Source organism: Falco rusticolus, chromosome W, assembly GCF_015220075.1.
Source record: "Falco rusticolus isolate bFalRus1 chromosome W, bFalRus1.pri, whole genome shotgun sequence".
NCBI lineage: Eukaryota > Metazoa > Chordata > Aves > Falconiformes > Falconidae > Falco > Falco rusticolus.
This window is the reverse complement of record NC_051209.1, coordinates 24866608-24889590: the sequence shown is the minus strand read 5'-3', so window position 1 is coordinate 24889590 and position 22983 is coordinate 24866608. Positions and strand designations below refer to the sequence as shown.

At 39.2% G+C, this 22983-nt stretch overlaps 1 protein-coding gene across 1 annotated transcript; it reads right to left on the bottom strand.

Annotated features, from left to right (window-relative positions):
- Positions 1-1023: 1023 nt before the first annotated feature.
- On the bottom strand, positions 1024-22773 carry LOC119140743. Its single transcript, XM_037372275.1, is given in 7 exon segments — positions 1024-1245; positions 1247-1507; positions 5187-5259; positions 7890-7983; positions 9084-9181; positions 9183-9225; positions 22722-22773. Coding segments are annotated over 7 exon segments (837 nt in total). The 3' UTR covers positions 1024-1029.
- Between the last annotated feature and the right edge of the window lie 210 nt (positions 22774-22983).

Sequence of the window (22983 nt, the reverse complement as noted above, 5' to 3'; positions counted from 1 at the left end):
CCCCCTTCCTTCTTTTTCCCCCAGCTTATATACTCAGCATGATATCATATGATGTAGAATACCTCTTTGGCTAGCTTGGGTCACCTGTTCTGGCTGTGTCCCCTCCCAATTTCCAGTGCCCCCCTAGCCCTCTGGCTGGCAGGGCCCAAGGAACTGAGAAGTCCTTGACTTAATATAAACATTACCCAGAAACGACTAAAAACATCAGTATCCTATCAACATTGTTCTCCCACCAAATCTAAAACCAGCACTGCACCAGCTACTAAGAAGAAAATTAACTCTATCCCAGCTGAAACCAGGACAACTATCTGTTCAGCTCCTGAAGACTGTTCAACATATTGTCATTGCATACAGTGTGAAATTGTATCTTCAACTACATCTTGTAACAGAATGTAAATGAATTTCTATGTATAGATACATATAGAAATAGCCTTATTTTAATGCAAATAAAAACTCAAGTAATAATAATGATACATAGTATGATCTTCACTTACACAACACTATTAATCTAAGATTAAGTGCTTTACATAGATGGATAAGCATCATTCTCCATTCCTAAATTCCAAGGCCTCTCACACTTTTGTTTGGCCAACTTTGATCAACTGGAGAGCTTCTTTGGACTAGTAGACACTTTTGCTGGAATTTTTACTGAAGAGCTTATCAGACCTGAAAATCAGATCTTGAACTGATCACACTGATTAGAGAACTCTCCTGATGACTAGAACAACACTTTAGAGTAGAAGCCTTGAAATGGCTTCCTGAGTGCCCTGGATCTAAGCAACTAGCAAGATATACCTTACTGGAAGGTTTTTCATACAGTTCCCTGAAAGTTTTGCCTGTGTGAAGACAGTAGGAGTTTCCACAGAATGACTGTGGTGAAATAGCTAATCTATTTCACTAAGGAAGCTTATGGAAATAGAGAATAACTATTGTCACAAGCTCACTGACATATATGGTCCTAATGGCTCCATTCAAGAATCAGAGTTTTTGGGAACTTGATTTTATGGTATGGGAAACTATCAAGATGCTTCAGTTCAAATTTACTTGTCCCATCAAAGTTGGTCCAGATGGCAAAAATATCAACTGGCTTTGCTTGAGGTAGTCTTGGGGAGAAAAAAATCCCTGATGCTTAGTTTGTGCTGGCTTACTGCTTAGTTCCATTTCCAGATGAGGTTGAGCAGCTCTTGCAGGCAGCGTCACTGTCAGACTCATAAAGACTTTCTGGCTGAACTCCATGTTGGTGTTAGTCATTCAAGAGTGGCACTGTAATGGAAATGATTCCCTCCTTTTCGGTTGTAACTGCTTTTTCAGGGATTTCTTTGTGCCTTAGGCTTATGTCTATGTTATTCCTAGGTTCTTCTGACTGACAAGTGTCATACTTGCTGTCTTCTCCATCATCTGTAAAGAGGTCTCGCTTCAAAGGAGCCTTTGACTCATGCTCTATGACATAAAGGCTGGTGGTATCATTGTCTGGCAGGGCCTGAAGCAGTGATCTTGAAATGGCTTTCTAATTAGTCTGCAAGACAAATCAAGAAGAAAGACTCTAATTTCAGTATCGTACTTTTGCAAAGTGCAATTGGCAATTTAATGAAATAAATGCCAGAAGAATAAAGCTGAGACAGGCAGCCTGGTCTGGCCTATATAATATGGCTAACATCCATTTTGTCTCATATTCAGTGGTTTTAGAAACATGAAAGAAAATATTTATTTCCCTAATTCAGAAGATCATCTTCTCTTCTCTTTTAGTATTTAATCAAAGTTTTTCTTGCTTTTACACGTGCTCAAGACAAAATGTAGTGGCAATAAAATGTAAGCTTCACGATGTTTTGTTCCAAGTCCCACAGTTTTCAAAAAGTTTAACCAATAAAAATGCAGTCAATAAAAAGGCAGCAGCTTGAATTGAACAGCAGCCAAAATAGCTTTTGATATCAGCCTCTGCAAGCAGTTTGTTATTCACCTTAATGCCATGTTGTGATCCAAGTATACCTTGTGTTACAAGTTTTTGCAAATTCTGGATGATTAAATGGAGAACAGTTTGCGACACAAAGTATCCTTCTTTTCCACTTAGATTGTTCTGCTGGCTTTTCTGACTTTTCCTGTCATATTTTTTTAAATTACAACCAGGTTGGTATGTTCTCTGATATAAGTATTAGCTCCCCCCCCCAGTTGTTCTAAGTTTGTTTAAACTGTTATGGTTCTTTTGCAAGAAATAAATAAGGATGTATTAAGTTTTATTTTCTTTTTTACTACAATTTCTGTTCTGACTTCAAAAATGAATATGCTGTTATTTGAAATCTCAGCAATACCACATAAAATACCTTTATTTTTCTAACTGACACTTGTAATGGGATGAGTAGACACATCTCCATGGTCAGCATTTGCCTTATTTTGAATAAAGACCTATCTGATCTGTACCTCCATTATCTTGTTTATTATGAGTGGCAGCCTAATATCTACACCTAACAAATCTAAAATAAGCCCTGTGTGAGCTTCTGTCCGAAAGAGGCACTAATGGGTGAAGAAGCAACATCTTTGAAGAATCTTGTCTAAACATGAAGAACAGGACATTGATTGGGTGACCATGTTAGTCACCATAGTTCATTTTCCTGATCTCTGTGTGCTGACTGAATTGAGAGTGTTCCCAGTTCCTCCTGCTGCTCTGTACAATGGGATGTATTATTGCCTTAGATTGCAGTAATGAATCTTCTATCTGGATTTAAAGTACAAATTCTCTTGCCACCTATCTGGGCTATATATATGTTTCTGTCAAGAGTTTCTACATTGCTCAACTAAACTGACAGGGTTCAGTCTTGAAACAACCTACAAACAGAATAAATATAAAGAATATTGTAAAATTTACTAGTTGCCTCAGTTTTACAGTGCTCATTTGGGGAATACCTTTTTCCACATTTCACGAACTGTTCATAACATCAGATTACTTCTAGGCAATATATCTGATAACTGCTTTATTGTACTGTCTACTCACATAGAGCTTTTTCTCCTTCCCCCAAAACCCTTATCTGATATCTGTTATTTCTATTTCTGCCACATTATCAATGTTATATTTCTTTGCCAGACTTAGCTAATACAAGTTTCATTTCCTTTTATAGCTGCTTTGCCTCTGCAGGAACAGTTAAATGCATTTTAAATAGCTATATTTTGCTTTTAAAGTATTTATGTCAGTGGCACTTTGGTTCATAAAATCTATTTGTCCTTTCTATAACATGCAGCCTCAATGTATTTCACCTGTACTTCTTCACAATGGCAAATTATTATTTGAACCTATTAGATTATTTTGGCTGGTAGTTCTTACTCCTTTCTTGCTGAACTTCTGTCCTGCAATTCCAGTCCCTCCTCCACCTAACCTTATTAGTACATTGAAACAGCTTCAAATCTTGCACTTTCTTTATTCAGCATTTAGGGAATTTCTCCCTTATAATAGATTCCTCATTTCCCTTTTGAGAAGTCTCACTTTGAACAAGTTTTGAATCTGCAGATCTCCTACTTTCTAAATGCATGGTGGAAAAGAACCAAGAACATCAAGTGTAGTAATTTTTACTGGAGCGGTCAGTGAGGGACATCTGAATCCCAGAATTGAGAACTGGAAGTTGCCTGGTGCTCATAAGCAGATCAAGTTCTTTAACTGAACGAAACAGTGAAATTGCAATCTTCTAATAGCATTGTTTTTGAAACTGTCTTTGTACAGCTGTACATTTGTACATCTGATCCTCCTTTGTTCAGCATTGTCTGGCTTTGGCAAAATGATTATCTGAGACTACCTCTGAGCTCATCACTTCATCTACATTTAGGTGGAAGAAAGGAAGAAAGCAGGCAAGGAAGTCCTGATCTGGAATATGAAAGTCCAGAATTGCTCTGTCAAAGGAAGCAATGCTAATGTTCAGCTAAACTTTTGATTACCAGCAGCCTGTCAGAGTCTTTTGAAATTTTCTTGCTGATGATTTCATTCTGGTGTCGTATATTTAGATAGTGTCTGGCTGTAGATACCTTTGAGTTTCTGCCTGATCTTTGATTGTGCTCTTGCCTATTCCTATGTGAATACATAACTTTGAAGTCTCCAGTTCCTTGCCTTCAGCTTAGGTTGACACTGGCATATACTTCCTGTCATCATCCTAATGCTTAAGAAAAAGGGGAATGAGAAAGTGGCACACTTGTATCTCTACCTATCAGGATCCACAGAGAAATGTTTATTTCACTTGGTCGCTTATTTAGGATAATTTTTCTCTGTCATGCTTTTGCCTTAGATAGAAGTCTGCTTTGTTAAAGGCTTGAGAAACTAGATCTACAAGTGCCAAATTAAGTTCAGGTCTGCCAGTAAAATCAAAGTGATTTAAAAAGGAAAGCAGTACAAATACCTGCTCCAAAAACATAATGGTTGGTGGTCTGAGACTTGGGAGATAAACTGAGGTGTCCTAGAGGAAGGACTTTTAGTCTAATTGGAGCAGAAGCATGTAAGGAGAGGAAGATGCAAGAAAGTCCACTATAAGGCAAAAGCAAATAACATGGTCTCCATCAGCCTCCTAACAGCTAATTTCCAGGCACTTCTTCAGTCCTGAAGTTCAGGTATCCTTACCAAAGCATATGGGAAAGCTGTGGGCAAGGTTTGAACATGCTACTGAACCTTGGTGCCTTTTGACTAGTAGATGCTTCCTCAGACAGTTACCAGCTGACAAGCCAGAACCCCTGGATTGCTCTAAAAGCAGGTAGAGACTGAGGGGTGAGGAGTGGATTTCAGAAAACACCATATACATTACTTCCTTTGTGATGCTTTTGTGGAAGTAACACATGTTGTGGCCTAATTTGTATTTTGAATAACTTGTACTTAATAATCCAGTTGTTGAAAACTGACTGGATATAAAAACTGAACTTCTCCCTTTAGACTCCATCTCCCCCCAATTCAGCTTTGCTTTGTTCTTTTAACAACCATACCTTTAAATATGCTTTATAATGTTCTCAAAAAGTCTGAGAACCTTTATTAAATTTAAAAGTGTGTACAGCCTCTGCCTAAACAACCACAGTCCCCCTCCTATATTTGTAATATTACCCTAGCTTTCCAACTGTTGATATTAGACATTTACTAGGATGGAGTGTGAGAAGTCTAATAACTAGCATTACTAATTAATCAGTAGAAAAGATCTCCATTGTATATTTTTTCCCAACATCAGAACAGTACTTGCCATATCCTGGATAGCACTGCTGTTTCTTGGATTTGGTACACTTGGCCAGTGTGATATTTTCAACCTATAAAGAAATAGTCTGAGTTTATTGTCAGCTTAAATGACTGACATTTCTTCTGCATTTAAATTAACTGCCAATTATGCATATATTTTATTGGCATTTTCATGACCATCAAAACAAGGGGTTCTACAATGACTATTAAGCATAATACCAATTAAAAACTGAAGACCAAGCTTGGCAGTCTACATTAAAATCCTGAGTTAGTGAAGTTTAGCATCTTTGTTTAAGAACAAAGGAACTGCAACGGGAGCTGATAATGTTTCCTCTGTGTTTATATCATTGCATATTACTAATTTGCTATGATTTCCACAAAACTTCTGTCTTCCTTGAGGACTCAGACACATACAAAGAAGTTTGTTTTTAGTAAGTATTTGCTTCTGGGTTTCTACTTAGAAGTTTACTTTCCCTCAAAGAGCAATTTTTTTCTGTTTTTAGCTTCTGTGCAATGAAGCCAGTAGCCTGGAAAAAGTTTTCCCTACAACTGACAGGACAAGACATGCAGCTCCTGCTCTTTCCTGATAGTTTTGAGTTTGGCTCTTTCTGGGAGCTATTACAGTATCTCATTGTTTCACCTGACATGAACCTAAGCCCACCTTTACTAAAAACTTATACCAGTTGCTTCTGTTGTGGAGGAAGTGGGTTGTAAGGCATAGTTGAGTTTGCCAGTTGAGCCATACAAATTGGCCATACAAATGAGCTGGCTGCTCATTGACAGACCTCTCATCAGAGCCCTTTCTTTCAAGCCCCTTCCTTCTACCTAGGGACTTCAGAAACAACAAATCCAGCAACAAGCTGCTATGCTCTCCAGCCTCCTTGAGCCACCCTCACCGTGGGCATCACCTTAGGCATTGTCCTCCCTGGCCCTTCTCAAGAGGGCAGGCCACGATGCCAGTATGTCCATTGCTTCCTGGGTTGCTGGTGCTGGCTGCTCTCCCCCCAAGCTAGCAGGAGCAGGCTGTGATTTCCCTGCAGAAGGGAAGCAGTGGAGTGGGATAATTTCAAAAGGAGTTTCTGCTGGGCTGACTATGATCCTATTGGCATCAGTCACCCCTGACTGCTTATTACCAGCTTCTGCAGGAGCAAGGAGAGACTCTTGGTATTTTTGAGCTGATCACCACCCTGTCAGCAGCTGCTGTCAGAGCAGCACCCTGTGACCTTTGGGCAATGACTCACCTCCATAACAAAAAAACCCTCAACACAGCTTTGAGAGTCTGTGGGAGGTTATGTAGTCCATCATCCAGCCTCAGTATCTACTTCAGCGTTATTTGGTCTTTGAGTCAAATCTAGGCTTTATTAGCTGTAAAGTACTTTGCCTCTGTTTAGGCTGTGGTTTGAGGTGAAGCCTGAGGCTGTAGAGTTACTAGATCTTTTTGCTGATCCTATGAAGATGGCTGTTTGGCTAGTGAGTCCTTTTTTTTTTTTACAAATTAAGCAGGCAATAAGATGAGGAGATCCTTGGGACCCTTCATCTCAGTTCCAGGTATTCAATGCTACTATGTATTTCATTGCTACTTTATAGTGCTATGCTGGGCTTGTGTGTGCTGGTTTTTTTTCTAGTTTTCCAAGAATTCTTTTCTAATGGGCCCAGACAATGAAGTGTGATCTTATCTTTAACAAAATAAAGTTATTTCTGGGGCAAAAATTCTGTGTAGGTCTCAAGTTCTTGTCAGAAAGGCTAGATCAGATACTAAAATAAAACCTGAAAAGGAAAGTGCACAGCAGACTTCATGTAGAGTAAGTACGGTCTGTTTCCCAACAGCAAAGGCAGGAGTTTAGCCTGATGTACAAGCTGAAGCAAGTTACATCGTGTGGTATGCCTTTCAAGTCACAGGTTGTACCATCTGTCTGTTCTGTCCTTTAACAGCTGCACTTTCAGTTTCTGGGGCTGGTGCTTTGTAAAAGGAGGGTAGTGTTCTAGGACATCAAAATAATAATATGAATGGTTGTATGAAGCTAGGTTTATGAGAAAATTAATATTAGAACTGATCACTATGCAAGCAATTTTTCTTTTAGTGGTAGTGTATGCCACTAATATTGTACCCCAGATTAATTTGAGGGGGGATATACTTTATTACTGCAGAGAATAATTTCTCCTAAAATAAGAGGACCTCATTCATATCTTGTAGGCATCCTTGTTATTCTCTCTTCTCCCTACTCATCCATCCATTACTCCTTCTCGTTATGTGCTTATGTGTGTAATTTATACAGTTAATATCCAAATGTGCTTGAAGGAAACTGTTTAGATGGCAACATAAACTTGTGTATGCTGCTAGAATTTATTTTTGTATTTCAGTAGAAAAGACATGATTATCAGTTGGGAATGAAAGAGCATAATAATCAAATGCACACTTTTTCCATATAACTATTTTCCACTGTGATAAATGGTTGTTGAGATGGGAAGTAGTTGGATAACTGCATCAAAAGCAAAAGATTATAGATTTTTGACAAAGTATTTTAATCAGCTTATAGTGGTTTGTAATTGCTCTCACTATGTAAATGAGTGGGGTGGTTTTGTGCTGTGTGCTTTTTGAGTTGAGTTGCTTTTAATGACAGAAAAGGTCCAGTGCTATGAAACTTGAGGTTAAGTAAAAAGGAAGTGCTGATAACAGCTTCAGTCAATATTCCTTTCTTACCTTTTAGGCACCAGAGAACAAGTGATGGGTGCAAAAAACAGAATGAACATCATGCTGAAGCAAAGGCCAGTCACAAAACCTTCAAACTCTTTTTCTGATGGGAAACAGAGAGATTGAATCAGACTCATGGTATCAAGTATAGAGAGCCTATATTGCCTCCATGAGAGAAATATTTCAAACCGAACTCAAATCAAACTTTATACATGGTTTGGGATTCCTGTAAGTGAAATCTAGTTCAAACAAGACTTGGGATTTTGGGGGTAGGGTCTGAGGCTTTCAGGTTTGTATTTTTAAGATATCTAGATATATGGTGCTGAGTTTTTAAATCCACCATCCAAAGACAAACGGTTTATAATAAAAGAAATATTCCTACTCCCCATGTTATTGTGTGAGTTCTTGCTTGTTTAATGATACTGTCCTAGCCCATTTATTTTTCTTTAAGCTTCAATTGAGTGAAGCTGTGGTCAAACCAAAAAAGGGTCTACTGCAGTGTTAGATTTAGTCTAATGTATTAAAAAAAAAGAGAGTCCATGTTTAGCCAACTGTATATGATACAATATATGAGACTTCATAAACATAACTGTATTGATCTTAGCCTATCTAGTCACCTTTGAAACAAGCAAACTCTTGCCAGTGAACTATAGGACCTGTTACATAAAATGTACTTAAATTATTAGAAAACAAAAGATAACTTTGATTAGTTGTCTTGCACAATAAGAGCAACTGAAAGAGAGACTTTTTAGAATAGTTAATGGCTCAGGGGCTAACTGGAAAACGGTTCTACAAGATTGCTTGAGATTTTGCCAAGAACAGACTACTGAGCTTAACTAATCACAGACAGAATTTTTAAACTGCTGAAATCTATGATAGGAATCTGCAATAAAGATATGTGAATATATAGCTAGCAGAAAAAAGTCAGAAAACAGTTCAGAGATGAGGAACCCTAGCTAAGCCTTCCCTGCATGTTGGGTAATGAAATATAGGCAGAGTTGTTCTGCGATATACAGTTTATCTGTAACAAAGGAATGATTTTGTGTGTTTGATATCATTAACTAAGGACTGAATAATAAATCTTGTGTATGAGCACTTTGTTACTCCTTAAAAAGCAGGAAAGGGTAGAGAATAATGCCATATATTGTGCATAAAGCAAAGATTCATGCTGGGTAACACAGATGCATAGAGCTTCCATGGTACCATATTTTGGAGTGTTGAAAGATTGTAAAAGAGTCACAGGTCCTTTGCCAGAATTAGTGAACCCTGAAATATGCACACAGTATATGGTCTTTTCCTTCAGTAAGATGGTGATTTGTGGTAGAAGAATTGAGGAGAAGAACAGCTGAAACAAGAGAGGTTGGGTGTAGGACAAGGCCTCAAGGACAAGAGTCCAAGTACTGATAGCCTGATGAATAGAGACTCGTTAGAACTTGTAGGGCACAAGCCCTGGGAGCAAAGGAACAAGCTAACTGCAGACCCCTGAGCCGTCACAGCTGAGGAGGCAACCAGACGGACAGAGAAACAAGTAGCCAGATAAGGGAACGGATGGCGCCAATATGTAATCAAGAAAGCCGCGTAGAAAGAAACTCCCTAACCTTGGAATAAAAATTATTGCTAGGTCAAGATAAACTAGTAAGTACCTATTGTTCTAACGGTGTGCCTTAAATATCAACCAATCAGTGTTTTTTACGCTTAAGATTTAACCAATCAGTGTGTAATATGTAGAAGGTAGAAACATATATAATTGTAGAGAAAATCACTAATAAATGGACAACTTGCTTGCATCAAGTGGCGTCCCGTCTCTTCATTCGCCGCAAATTGGTGACCCCGACGTGATCCGTTTAAGGATCTAACGTGAAGGGCTCTCGAATCGCCTATCTGAGCGACATGCAGCGAATCCCACAGAACTTTGAATGATCTGCTGAAAGGAAGCAGGAGCCGGCTGGCCATAGATCCCTCCGGAGTTGAGAGGTGAGCTGTGGGAAATCTGTAACGGGGAATCAGGCTTCGTCCCCAGAAAGAGACGTATATGGACTCATAAAGGGTCTTCTAGTCAGATCAGGGAGTCCGTGCCTCAGTCTCCTCAAATGGTGACCCCTATGGTGGTGTTCCGAAGCCTTGGAAGAATAAGGACGGAAAAAAGACAGCTCGTGGAAGAGGGCTGCGTTCCGGAGGAGACGGCTTGGCTGAACGATCGTCTTGCTGTCTGGACCAGGCGGACAACCTAAACCCCGAGGATAACACCTGTATTCATTGAGACAGGTGAGCAGCCAAGAAACCTTAGAGATTTTAAATATTTGAAGAAATTTTAAGAAGCTTTAGAAACCTGTACTCATTGAGACAGGCGAGCAGTCAAGAAACTTTAGAGACTTTGAAAGAAATTAAAGCGGTCAGCAGACAATTGTATGATGCTGCCGCAGAGGGGAACTCCGTGTCGGGAATGCATTTAGCACCTTGGTGGCAAATTCTGACTACTCTTTGCCAAGTGTGGACTAATTCTACTAACGGTGCTAAACCAGAGGAAGCTGTAAATTCCACCGACAGCGCGACTCTTCTCAACACACTGTCAGCGATGGCGATTCCGTCCACACCTCCTCTGCCCCCAAAGCTTCTGTCACTGACTGCAGCGACCCTCACAACACAGGACCAAGCACGGGAACAGGACAACTCGGACAATGATTTTATTGACACTGATAAACCTTTTGATCCAGGTCCTATAGATCTGGAAAAGGAGCTAGACCTTTCCCCCACCCCCTTGTCTCTCCTGATGCATTGATTGTATTTTGGGGGAGAGTGAAAGGGGGTCTGAGGGATTGGTGGCAGGAATGCAAGTGGGAAACACTTAAGTCATGGGTTTTGGGAGTCGCTAGGGCATGTTCAGTATTTTGTCAGACAGATCAACCTGCAGAGTGCCAGCCTGTGCAATACGAGGCTGTTACAGAGTTAAGCAAAGCAGTGCAGGAAGGGAGGATTCATAATATATTTGCTATGTCCCTTCTTGAAGTGATGGCAGAGCCTTATACACTCACACTGTGCGGCGAATGAAGAGACGGGACGCAGCTTGATGCAAGCAAGTGTCCATTTATTAGTGATTTTCTTACAATTATATATGTTTCTACCTTCTACATATTACACACTGATTGGTTAAATCTTAAGCGTAAAAAACACTGATTGGTTGATATTTAAGGCACACCGTTAGAACAATAGGTACTTACTAGTTTATCTTGACCTAGCAATAATTTCTATTCCAAGGTTAGGGAGTTTCTTTCTACGCGGCTTTCTTAATTACATATTGGCGCCATCCGTTCCCTTATCTGGCTACTTGTTTCTCTGTCCGTCTGGTTGCCTCCTCAACTGTGACGGCTCAGGGGTCTGCAGTTAGCTTGTTCCTTTGCTCCCAGGGCTTGTGCCCTACAAGTTCTAACAAGTCTCTATTCATCAGGCTATCAGTACTTGGACTCTTGTCCTTGAGGCCTTGTCCTACAACACTGCATGATTGGAAGTTATTGCTTTGTATGGTACTAACTGATACAGTATATGATGTGGTTATTTGATTTTTGTGAGCTATGTGTAGTGGCCTTGACTGAAAACCTTAATTGGGGAATTGCTGTTAAATATGAGCAGTCAGCTGGGGAAAATAATTGTGCTGATTCTGTGACTCAGGCAAGGTATCCCAGGGACAACTGTTTGCAAATGAATGAGATGGCTATTAAGGCAGTCCGGATGCGGGAGTCTTGCCACAGTCTTGCCGGGTCCTAGAGAGTCACTAACTTTAATACTAACTTTATTGATTGGCTTCAGAATATTTTGCAACAAGTCGAACATCAGGAAGCTCAAGGGTTGCTTTTAAAACAACTAGCTGTGATAATGTCAATGAAAATTGTAAACGGGCGACTTTCACAATCGCAACCCCAACATGTGTCAAGTGATTGTAACGCAGAACTCACAGCAGACTGTAATTCTCAGGCTGAGTTCTGGAATGCAGCATAATGGATTTTTGCTTCTCTAATCTCTTCTGTAAGAATAGTACACGCTCTTAACTTGCTTAGTAAATTAGGCTGCTAGCTTGCTAAACAAAGTAATACTACAAATACTATTTTTTTTTCTGGCTTATTAACAGATGTTGATTCTGTCCATCATATGTTGCTACAGAATCGAGTTGCTATTGATTTTTATTATTAGCACAGGGACACAAGTGTGAAGACTTTGATAGGATGTGTTACGTGAATCTGAGTGACCACTGTGAATTAATTTACAAAAGTATACAAGACTCAAAAGCCTTAAAACAAAGATCTGCAACAGAGCCAGGGGCGGGATGCCTTTGGTCTCTTCTCACGGCTGGGAAACTTCGGGCCATGACTCAAAAGTATTACAGGATTTATTATAATTATCTTTAACCACCTTATTGATGTTTGCCTTATGTCTCGCATGCTTTTTTCTTCTGTATTCAGTGTTTAGTTGATTGTAACTTAAAGCAGATCATGGTCACCCAGCTACACACACCCTTTGCCTCCTCGCAATTAACAAGCAAAAAAGGGGAGGATAGAGAATGTCTGAAGAGAGAGATAGGAGAGGAAGCTGGAGAATTATTTGACCTAACAAGAGATGAGAGAACAGCTGGGTATTGTGAAGGAGACTAGGAAAGATGAACATGGTTGTCTAGTGTTTAATAGGTGTCTGCATGCTTGTAGTGATATATAGCTATGTAACTACATGAATGATTTCTGCCCTGAGCCTGGTGGAGCATACAGCTGCGGTTTGTGTCTGGGCTCAGAGATGTAAATAGGGGCTTCTCTGTTATGGTAAAAGTGTTTCTCTTTGCATAAAAAAGAGAGGGAATGAAGGGAATGACCCCGAGGTATGTTCAGAGAAGGCATGCTATGTTTTGAACTTTTTGACTGAACCAGTTCTTGTTTGGTGTGCCCTTCCACCTATGTATAATGTTAATCCAAAAGAAGCTGATATTGTTTACACTTTGAATGTCGATAATTGTCTTTCTGTAGATGTTAATGTAGTAGGAGGCTATGATGGGAACGTGTCGCAGCGGTTCTTCTCTTATCCAGAGTAACAGCAGGGAAATCATTAAAGAGTTAAATCACCTTGTTTGGTAGGCAGTTAAGAATGTGAGTCAAAATTGCCACTGCTTTTTGTTGTTGGTTCAAGGACATGGCTGTGAGGATTTTGATGGTATGTGCTGCGTGGATTTTAGGCGCCCCATTGCAGCAACATGTTATCAAAATCTGAGAAAATTTCAGCCTTTTTTGGCATCAATTCACTCAATTGGCAGTATTGTTTGTTTGCTATTGCCTTGGTTGCTGTCATGTTTGCAAGGGCCCTGCAGAACATGGCAAACCTGGTACTAGCTGTTCAAAAACAAAAAGGGGAAATTGTAAAATTGTACGGAACAAAGACAGTGGGTTATTTTGACATTGATAATATGTCTTAGTTGGTTTTTTATTTGTTCTATTACTTGTGCCTTGTTTTTGCTCGATTTCAGGGGTTCTTTTTGTGCAACAGGAAGGGGGAGATGTAGGACAAGGCCTCAAGGACAAGAGTCCAAGTACTGATAGCCTGATGAATAGAGACTTGTTAGAACTTGTAGGGCACAAGCCCTGGGAGCAAAGGAACAAGCTAACTGCAGACCCCTGAGCCGTCACAGTTGAGGAGGCAACCAGACGGACAGAGAAACAAGTAGCCAGATAAGGGAACGGATGGCGCCAATATGTAATCAAGAAAGCCGCGTAGAAAGAAACTCCCTAACCTTGGAATAGAAATTATTGCTAGGTCAAGATAAACTAGTAAGTACCTATTGTTCTAACGGTGTGCCTTAAATATCAACCAATCAGTGTTTTTTACGCTTAAGATTTAACCAATCAGTGTGTAATATGTAGAAGGTAGAAACATATATAATTGTAAGAAAATCACTAATAAATGGACACTTGCTTGCATCAAGCTGCGTCCCGTCTCTTCATTCGCCGCAGTTGGGGAACGAGATTATTAGATGAACTCTGATGGTTGAGTCTGTATCACTGTAGCTAAATGGGCAAAAGGCAAAATTTCTGTACGCTAATTCACACCTGGAAGAAGCTGCACTGTGCATATCTTTTTGATGTGTACAAGATTTCTCCAAAATATTTATGTACATTTTGAATCCAAAGTTAAAAGCATGAGCTTCTAACATATCAAGGATGTTTAGGCGGCAAGTGCAGTAGGCTATGTATAACGCATGACAGGGAAACATACCTAACATCCTGAACAGTGAATACCCTTGTCTGTACACAGTTAAAATAAGGACTGGTTTTCACAGCAGTAATAGAATGAATGTCCATGTAAAGTCCTGTGTTTGTCATTACAGTAATGGGTAGTTATTTGCTTTGATTAATATCAGTGTTATTAGTGTTCAGTACAGAAAAAATGATTTGTATTCTGCTTCATCTACTTTTACGGATTTGGGTTCATCTTTCTTTTTTGATGGTGCAGTGAGTTTTCCCCTGGCCAGAATAATATAACCATCAATGCTGTAGAATGCCTTTAACGTGGCAGAAATTACTTTTCAAGTTTGCCTCTGAGAATTTAAGATTTTCATGGAAGTGGAAATGGCGCTGTACCCTATAGGCTTCTCTATCCCAAATTCTCCAGTAAAATTCTTCTTCCTGCCTGGAAAATATGGCAGTTGAGTGTTGTGTCACTGTTTTATTTACTGATGGATGGGGAGTTCAGTCCTGGACACTCCCCTTCTGGTCTCCTCTTGTACTCTCTGATAGGTATGTGGGGTGGATTATAGCCCCCTGAAGACAGTGCCAAACCTCCTGCTAATGTTGCATACGTGAAGCTTTTGTTACTCTTTATGATCCTGTAAAGGCATATGCCAACATGAATTATAGAACTCGTTATTCTCCTTTGCTGGGTCTTAGGTGCTATTTGTCTTCCATAACATATCTTTAATTTTATTTGAAAGTCAGCATGTGTGAAGTTATTGCATTGTTATTTATGGCAAGAAGACTTTCCACTGCAGACCAGAAGGAAAATATTTATCAAAAGAGATATGGGGATTTTTTTTGTAAACTTAAGTGGTTTGAGCTTGTAACTATTAATTTATTTTGATGTGTAGAAGTTTAGTCCCTTGCAGTTAAAGATAAAAAGCTATCAATTTAAGAAAGTGTTTCTAAAAATGAAATTAATAAGTGTCTCTGAAAATGGGTAAGAAATACAAACTGCATTCCCTGCTAATTTAGTTCAAAAAAGAAATATATAATGTCTTAAGTCCTACAGTAATTCTCACTCAGTCAAGCTTGACTGAATTGCAATGAAATATAAAAATATTGTGACTGAAATCTTAATACCTCAGAAGTACTGAGAGTACATCTTCCTTTCAGTGTTACTAGAGAATTCTGTAGTAGTCTTAGAAATTTAAGCTTTAAGGAAAATTTTTCTTATAATCTCAAATTAAATATTGATATAGAGGAGGAGAATCGGAATGTAAAACTTGAGGACTGAGATAAGAAAAAATTAATAATTGAAATAAAATAAAAACAATAATTATAACAATTATAATGAAAATGGGGGAGAAAGGGAGAGAAATGAAATCCAAATGGAAGGGAGAAAAGAAAACAAGTGATGCACAATACAATTGCTCGTCACCTGCTGACTAATGCCCAGCCAGTCCCCAAGCAGCAATCTGCAGGCCCCAGCCAACTCTCCCCAGTTTATATACTGAGCGTGACGTTCTATGGCAGGGGTCCTCAAACTTTTTAACCAGGGGGCCGGCGCACGGATGAAGTGGCAGGCAGTCATCTGCGGCTGCTTGGTTCCCCCCCCCCAACCCCCGGCAAGGGGGGGGGGGGGGGGGGGGGGGCGCAGGGGGAGGTCTGTAAATACCAGGGGCCAGATTGAGGACCCTGTGGGGGCCATATCCAGCCCGCGGGCTGTAGTTTGAGGACCCCTGTCATACAGCAACAGCAGCTTAGCTACATCTGTTGCCCAACTGTGACCAGAAGAATCCTACTGAAAACTCTAATTTCTTTTGGTGATTCTAAAAATTAGATGTTGTCTCAGGGCTAGACAAAGATACAAGTTGCACTTATCTGAATCTTAAGTTTGCTTTGAAAAACAGGATGAAAATCCTTCCCTCCCCAACAAAAAATAACCAGTAAATGGTGCCTCCATCAGTAGATGTGGTTGTTGCTGTTACTTGGTGTAAAATTTCCAGTAGCCATAGTTACTATTTTCATGTGCATATCCTCTTTACCAGTGACCCAGTTAACCACAAAACATTTTTGACTGTATTCTGGAGTCCAGGTAACAACCACATTAGTTCCCTGATGTTTTATGTGAATTTGACTAGGCAAGTCTATGAACAAATATACCATTAGAGATCAATAAGCAGGAAAGCAGTCTTTTCATCTCTTTCTCACTTTCTCTCTTTTGCTCTTTTTCTAAGATTATTCATTAAGTAGTTATCATTGCAGGTGACCAGTATATAGTAAGGTTTACACTAGTATGTCAATAAAGGGAATTTAGCATCTAGTATTTTTCAATGGTCTCTGGGAGCTCCAGTGTTAATTGCTGTTCATGACCTTACATTTCTTACAATTGGAAAAGGGGAAATGGCTGTTCCAAGCTTCAGGAAGAGGAGGAAGCCTGACACTGCTAAATAACCTCTTGTGAACTGCTATTAACATGGAGCAACTGTGAAATGGTGCTTACCTGGCAGAGGAGGAGCTAATTATGGATTATAGTTATATAATTTAGTATTTTTATATACTTTTAATTTTCTGCAAGAATTCTAAACATTTCGACAATTTTTTAAAGACAGATTATCAAACTAGGAAGGAAAGACATTCTAACTGAAACTGAGGGGGAAGAACAACCTGTCATTTTGGGATAAGAAATGGATCTTGTGGCAGACAGACAAAATTCTTCATTTTATCTCCTATCTGAAAACCAATATAATTAAGTGGAATTAAAGAAAATGGCTGTTCTAGCCAAGAAAGAATTGTGCATGCTGAGAAGGAATTTATTTTGGGAACGCACTTAATGCAAGTATCTTCCCAGTAATTCATCATAGATATGGAGAACTTGCATAGAAGTAAAACCAAAACTAAAACAGGTGTCTGGAGAGAGCCATGAAGCATGGTCTGAGAGGTTCGGTAAACAAGCAACTGTCAGTCAAAAGATGGCTTGAGGTGATAGTACATATTTCATCAGGAGAGTGCTGAAGCAGTTAAAGAAGCTTTCTTATATAGCTAACTTATTAAAAATTGTTAGGTAGTTTTATTGTTTAAATGAAAAACCTGTGTATTTAGGCATCATAAAAGCTTACATCTTCATTGGAATATGTGTACATCCTATCTATTCCTCTTCCCATGTGCCAGTAGGGGTAATACTAAAATAAAGGACAGTAGCGGGTCTCTTAATAGTTACTAAGCTCAAAAACCTTAGATTTGCACATAACTCTGAGAACTTTGTTTAAACTTCTGGCATCTACTTAGCTTTGAGTACATTCCATAAGCCTTTTTGATAGGTAAATCTAGTGCACAGTTATTTCTCTAGCTTGAGAAAACAAGTGCTACAAGGAATGTTAAATTGCTCAGTCTGTTAATTCTGTTAATTTCTATCAAAATCCTTAAGAAACAATACTGACACTCACTATGCAAAAATATAAGCCTAATGAATATTCAAGACAATGCTTATCCCTATCCCAAAGACTGTCAAAAGGTAGCATAGAAATTGCTCATAAAACTCGAATGAATGATAAGGTAAGTACCTGTTGCAGAGAAATCTGGGACAATATGGTTTGCGGAGATTGTCCTGCTTTATTATAGACAGAAATATTAACTCTATAATAAGCCATGGAGAGATTTAGAAGAACTCTTCTGTCCTTCAGAATGATGTGATTTGGTGAATCCCTGCAACTGTTGGGTATTCTTTCAACACTAACATAATATCCAGGGATGTTCTTGTGTTGCGACGGAGGGAAGACGCAGTCGCTCAATATGAGTGATCAGCAGACTTCCTTTATTGTCTCTTACAGTCACCTTTTATGCCTTCTTATAATTAGCTCATACATATTACAAAAGTTAAGCTCATTATTGGTTAGTTGCCTAAATACCAAGCCCATCCCTAGTTTCTCTTCGGTAGTTTTCTGTTCCCACCTGCAACATTCTTTTCCCACCAAAATCTTCCTGTTATTGTGTAACAAAAACAGCCAAAGACAGTGTATTTTGCTTTACTTCAGATAAGCTGAGAGCGATGTGCATTTTTGTCCAGCCAGCTGGACTATGTCTATGTGACCTTTTTCAGCTAGCCAGTTATCCACATTCTTGCTTTGTGTTACCTAGTAAGAGGAAAAAGATTATTATTCTACAAATGTTATAACATCCTGTGCAGAAAATAAAGAGAAATTATATAAACAGTATGTCGCCTTTAATGATGAAGATAAGATACTTTTAACTAGATTATTAGGAATCAATGAACCAAAGCATGTCCTTAAAATTAAGAGCATGTTTAGATTGAGAGGATTTAAGCACAGGATTGTTTTGCTTAATTGGGATCTTAGTTATGTGTAGCCAATTAGTAATAATGGCAGTGAAGCAGCTGTAATGTTCTCTGCATTTCACTGGAACATACCCCTCATAATTAACGAACTGGAAAGTTAATGAGAGGTGTTTAATTGCAATATATGCCTCTGGGAATCTTCACCTACTAGGCTCTGTTAGGCATCTGATCTCTGTGGATAAATGCTAGTAATTATACTACAACTTTGGAAGATGTTATATATCAATCCAAATTTTTAAGTGTTTCTGGTTCACTCATTATTTTACTGTACTAATCTTCATGAGAGATTAGGAAATGAGTGCACAGAAATGGAAATTGCTGCAGTCTAGATAGAAACTGAACTCAATATATGAAGGTCTGGGAATTATGCAAAGGTTACTTCTGATATCAAGCTTGTCTGTTATTTCTTGGCATAAAATTAATAGTGTGAAAACTCCACAGAGCTAGGAGACTGGGTTAGCTTAATGAATAATTGGATACTTTTGGAGTAATGTAGGATGACATTCAGTAATTTAAAAGGCCAAGACATACATGTTGAGAGGAATTTCTGCTAAAGCTGGAAGCACTTAAAATGGAAACAGAAATCTTTCACAGGATAGGGAGGGAAGAATTGGTGCCATTATCTGAAGCTCTGGTAAAGCTGCTGGGGGAATAGTGTTATGGTTCTCTCACCAGGCTTTGAAACTGGAAAAGGTTTCTGTGTAGGAGAAATGATTCCTAGGATATATGAAATATGAGGTCTATCACACAAGAAGAAACTAGTAGAATTTAGCTTTCTTAGCTTAGCAAAATGAGACTGGAAAAGGCTAGCACTGCCCTATCTTGAATAATCCTGTAGAAGGCTCCATGTTATTTGCAGCCATGAAAGCAATACACACTGCCTGGTTGTATGTTTAGAGCTGAAGACAGCTATCTTGTGCCTGTTCAGTAACCTCTACACAGTTTGGATCACTTAATGTTGAAAAAAGCAGAGGAGCTATGGCTAGCCTCTAACATCTTAGAACTATTTTTTTGTTTCAGATTGGCTTAAACAAATATGGCAGCAGAACTCAAGATTATTTTTTTCCCCTCCCTCCCCCTTTAACATATTAATTATTGAGTGCAGTCCTTCCCTCTGCCCCTTTGATATTTGATGAAGCCATATGGACTTGAACATTTTTCAGTATAAGACTAGTACAAGTGTTAACCTGAATGAAGGTCCTAGCCTGATCTTATATTTAATATTATGTAATTTTTAACTAAAGCATTTTGATGGAGAATAATTTCTTCTCTTAGCTTAACATTTAAATTGGCATATACAATCAATTGCTTTATTACAAAATGAATCATTTACTGTGCAGCTTTTCTTTCTTCTTGGGAGATAAGGGAAAAGGGGGATATTTCATCCTTATCAGGATATGAGGTATTTATTTCCTCTGCTGTCTTTTCTTTCCCTTAACAAAAACTCAAGGGGCAACTACAAAACTTTCTACATCATCTGATATTTCAAAACTCTGCCAGACTCTGTGTTTACTGCTGGGGATGTTCCCTATAGTGAACTTCTTGGACTTTGTAGACGTTCTTTCTCTCAGAATCTAGATAGAATTATTTTTCACACAAACAACTCTAGTAACACCTTGCTCATTGAAATTGCTTGTGGGCTCCTTCAATATAAATTCAAGATTGTCAATTGTCCATTTCATACCACGAGAACTGCAGCTGGTAAAACTGCCTGATGTACTGTAGTCAGTCGGCTGATAATGACACTTGCTGCAGAAGAGGGGATGCAGAAGAGGGGAACCAAGCAACTACAGTTCCTGGTTTGAATGTTCTGTATAAAAATATGGCTTCAGGCGTATGGGAAGGGCCTAATCCGGTGTTATTTATCGGTAGAGGTTATTTTTGTATCTCCACAGATAAAGGACCTATATGGGTCCCTAGCAAGTTTGTGCGACCTGTATGTCAAGATCAGAAGTCGGAAGAGAAGACTCAGAGCGAGCAGACGGAATAAACTGTCTATGTTGTAAGGGATGTAACCCGTGGGTATTGTGCCGATGTATGCTATGTGGGGTAAAACGGTTCTGTAAGCCAAAGCTTAAATGTAAATGGTGTGAAGGGTGTATGTGTTTGATTAGTAACTGGGCATATGAAACAAGAGAAAGCATACGACTAGTGTAATACCATGCTGATTGGAGACAGTATACATCATCAGAATCTGTGAAAGCACCACAGATTGTGTGGGGTGGAATGAAAAAGAAAAAAAAAAAAAAAGGTGGAAATTGTAGGAGTAAACATGTTTAAGTGGTGGTCTTGGTTTACGGTCTTGATGAATATGTTACCCATTGGCCAAAGTATTTTTGACATCTTGCCTAGAACAAACATATGGGTGACATGGGCAAATATCACAGGGGTAACAGACTTTTGTTTAAGTTTGCAGCAAGCAGACAACCCCTTTAGAACTTGTTTAATTGGTATTCCCCTGCAAGAGAATGAAACAAATTTTGATGTTTTTTTGAAATGTTAAAACAGTGGATCTGACTTCCAATCAGAATGGTACATGTATGAGTCCGAATGGGCAATTTGTTTGGCCTTCTATGTGTAATGCAGCGTGGCAGAAAACGGTTATTGAGAATTTGAATCGACCATATCATTTGCCATTGCAGGAGTTAGACCTATTAGGTAGCATTACGCCCGTTAAAAACGTTAACGTGACTGCAACGGGAATGCCAGAATGCGAGGACACGGTACCACCACTTCAACCTGTAAATGGCACTGGAGTAATTTGGTTTGGTGAACCGTGGCGATTTTGGCTAGCACGACAAGGTGAATGGGAGTTTGATACTAAGTTTCAAAATTTAATTGGTTTACCTAATTGGGGTGAACTGAAAGCTGGAGGCTTACATGTAAATGTATCAGGGGGCTATCAGGTGCCACCGGGAGTCTTTTTGATATGTGGAGATAGAGCATGGCCAGGGATTCCTTTGAATCCTGTCGGTGGACCATGTTATTTAGGGTGTTTAACTTTGTTTGCTCCTCGTATGAAAGACTTACTGAAAATGACTCCACAATTTCATAGATCACGGAGGGCACTGCGCACCTTTGCTGAAACATGTAATGACCGAGTCGATCTACAGTCTGTAACAACAAATGTCTTAGCCTCCATATTTATGCCGGGGGCAATGGCTGCATTAAACGCTAAGAATATACGAAGGTTAGCGTGTTGGGGAGAGAAGCAATTTAATCTTACGTCACAGATTTTAAGTTCGTTATCGCTTGACGTAGATAGTGTTAGGCATGCTACGTTACAAAATAGAGCTGCAGTAGATTTTTTGTTATTAGCACATGGACACGGTTGTGAGGATTTTGAAGGGATGTGTTGTGTGAACCTTTCCGATCATTCCATATCTATCCACAAGAAGTTGTCACAACTGCAGGGAAACATGAAGGGAAATAATCTTCTTGATGATAATCCTTTTGATGAATGGTTGAGAGGACTGGGGATAACAGGTTGGTTAAAGACGTTATTGATGGAAGGAATACGCTTTGTTATAATCATTATTGTAATGCTTTTAGTTTTTTAGCTGGTTTTTTTCTTGTTTAAAGAGAGTAGTTTTTAACATAACCAATCAGGCCTGGCTTGTGCAAAAGAAAAAGGGGGAATTGTAGAAGAATGGCTGCAAAAGCGTGGCCTTAGAATCTCTGAAGATCTGCACAATCCAGGCCTGGTATTAGAATAGGCCTGTAATCAGAATTGTGCTGAAGTTGCTGTGCTGAAGTTAACAAGAAAGGTAGCCTTGAGCTATTCTTGAATCCTGAGACCAAGTAATTATGTTGTGCCAACAGGCCGTGGCTGTAACAAGCTACAGCTGCTGGGAAAGCAGGTGCAGGGCCAAGAAAGATAGGGAGCGGTATGGGAATATAGGGAGTAACAAACTACAAGGCTGAAGCACAGCAACACAATTAGCTACATGGATAGAATGCTTATTTTAGTCATGATAATTAGGGGTGTGAGAACCGCGTGCGTTTAGAGACTACTAACCAATTATATTTCTGCTTTACGAATATGCATGTGTATCGGTTCTATATAAGTAGTGTTAGAAACTAATAAAGTTGAGCAAGATGCATAACTCATATTGAGCGTCTTCTTGACTTTGGCGAACCCTTCTTCCAACAGAAAAGGAACAAAAATCCTCAGCCTCTGGAAGTGACTCGTGTCAAGCTTCAAAAAAAGGTATCCCTACAAGAAGGATATTACATGCCACCCAGGCAAGTAGACTGCAATAGAGAAAGGTATCCTGGTACCTGAGGGAATTAGCCGTAGAAGAGATGATTTATTATGACCAGGATGATCCATTGTCACCCACAGATACCGATGAAGTTCTATGCACATGACCCATGTGGCAGAAATTTGTACAGAGTATGCACCATCATCATATGCCAACTCATTGGCAATAACAGGTTGGAAAGACAACGCACCACAAATGGTGGATGAAGTTGTTCCTCATCTCCGGGATTATGAAGATAGCTTCTCTACCACAATTACTGCAGCTGTGGAGAAACTGGT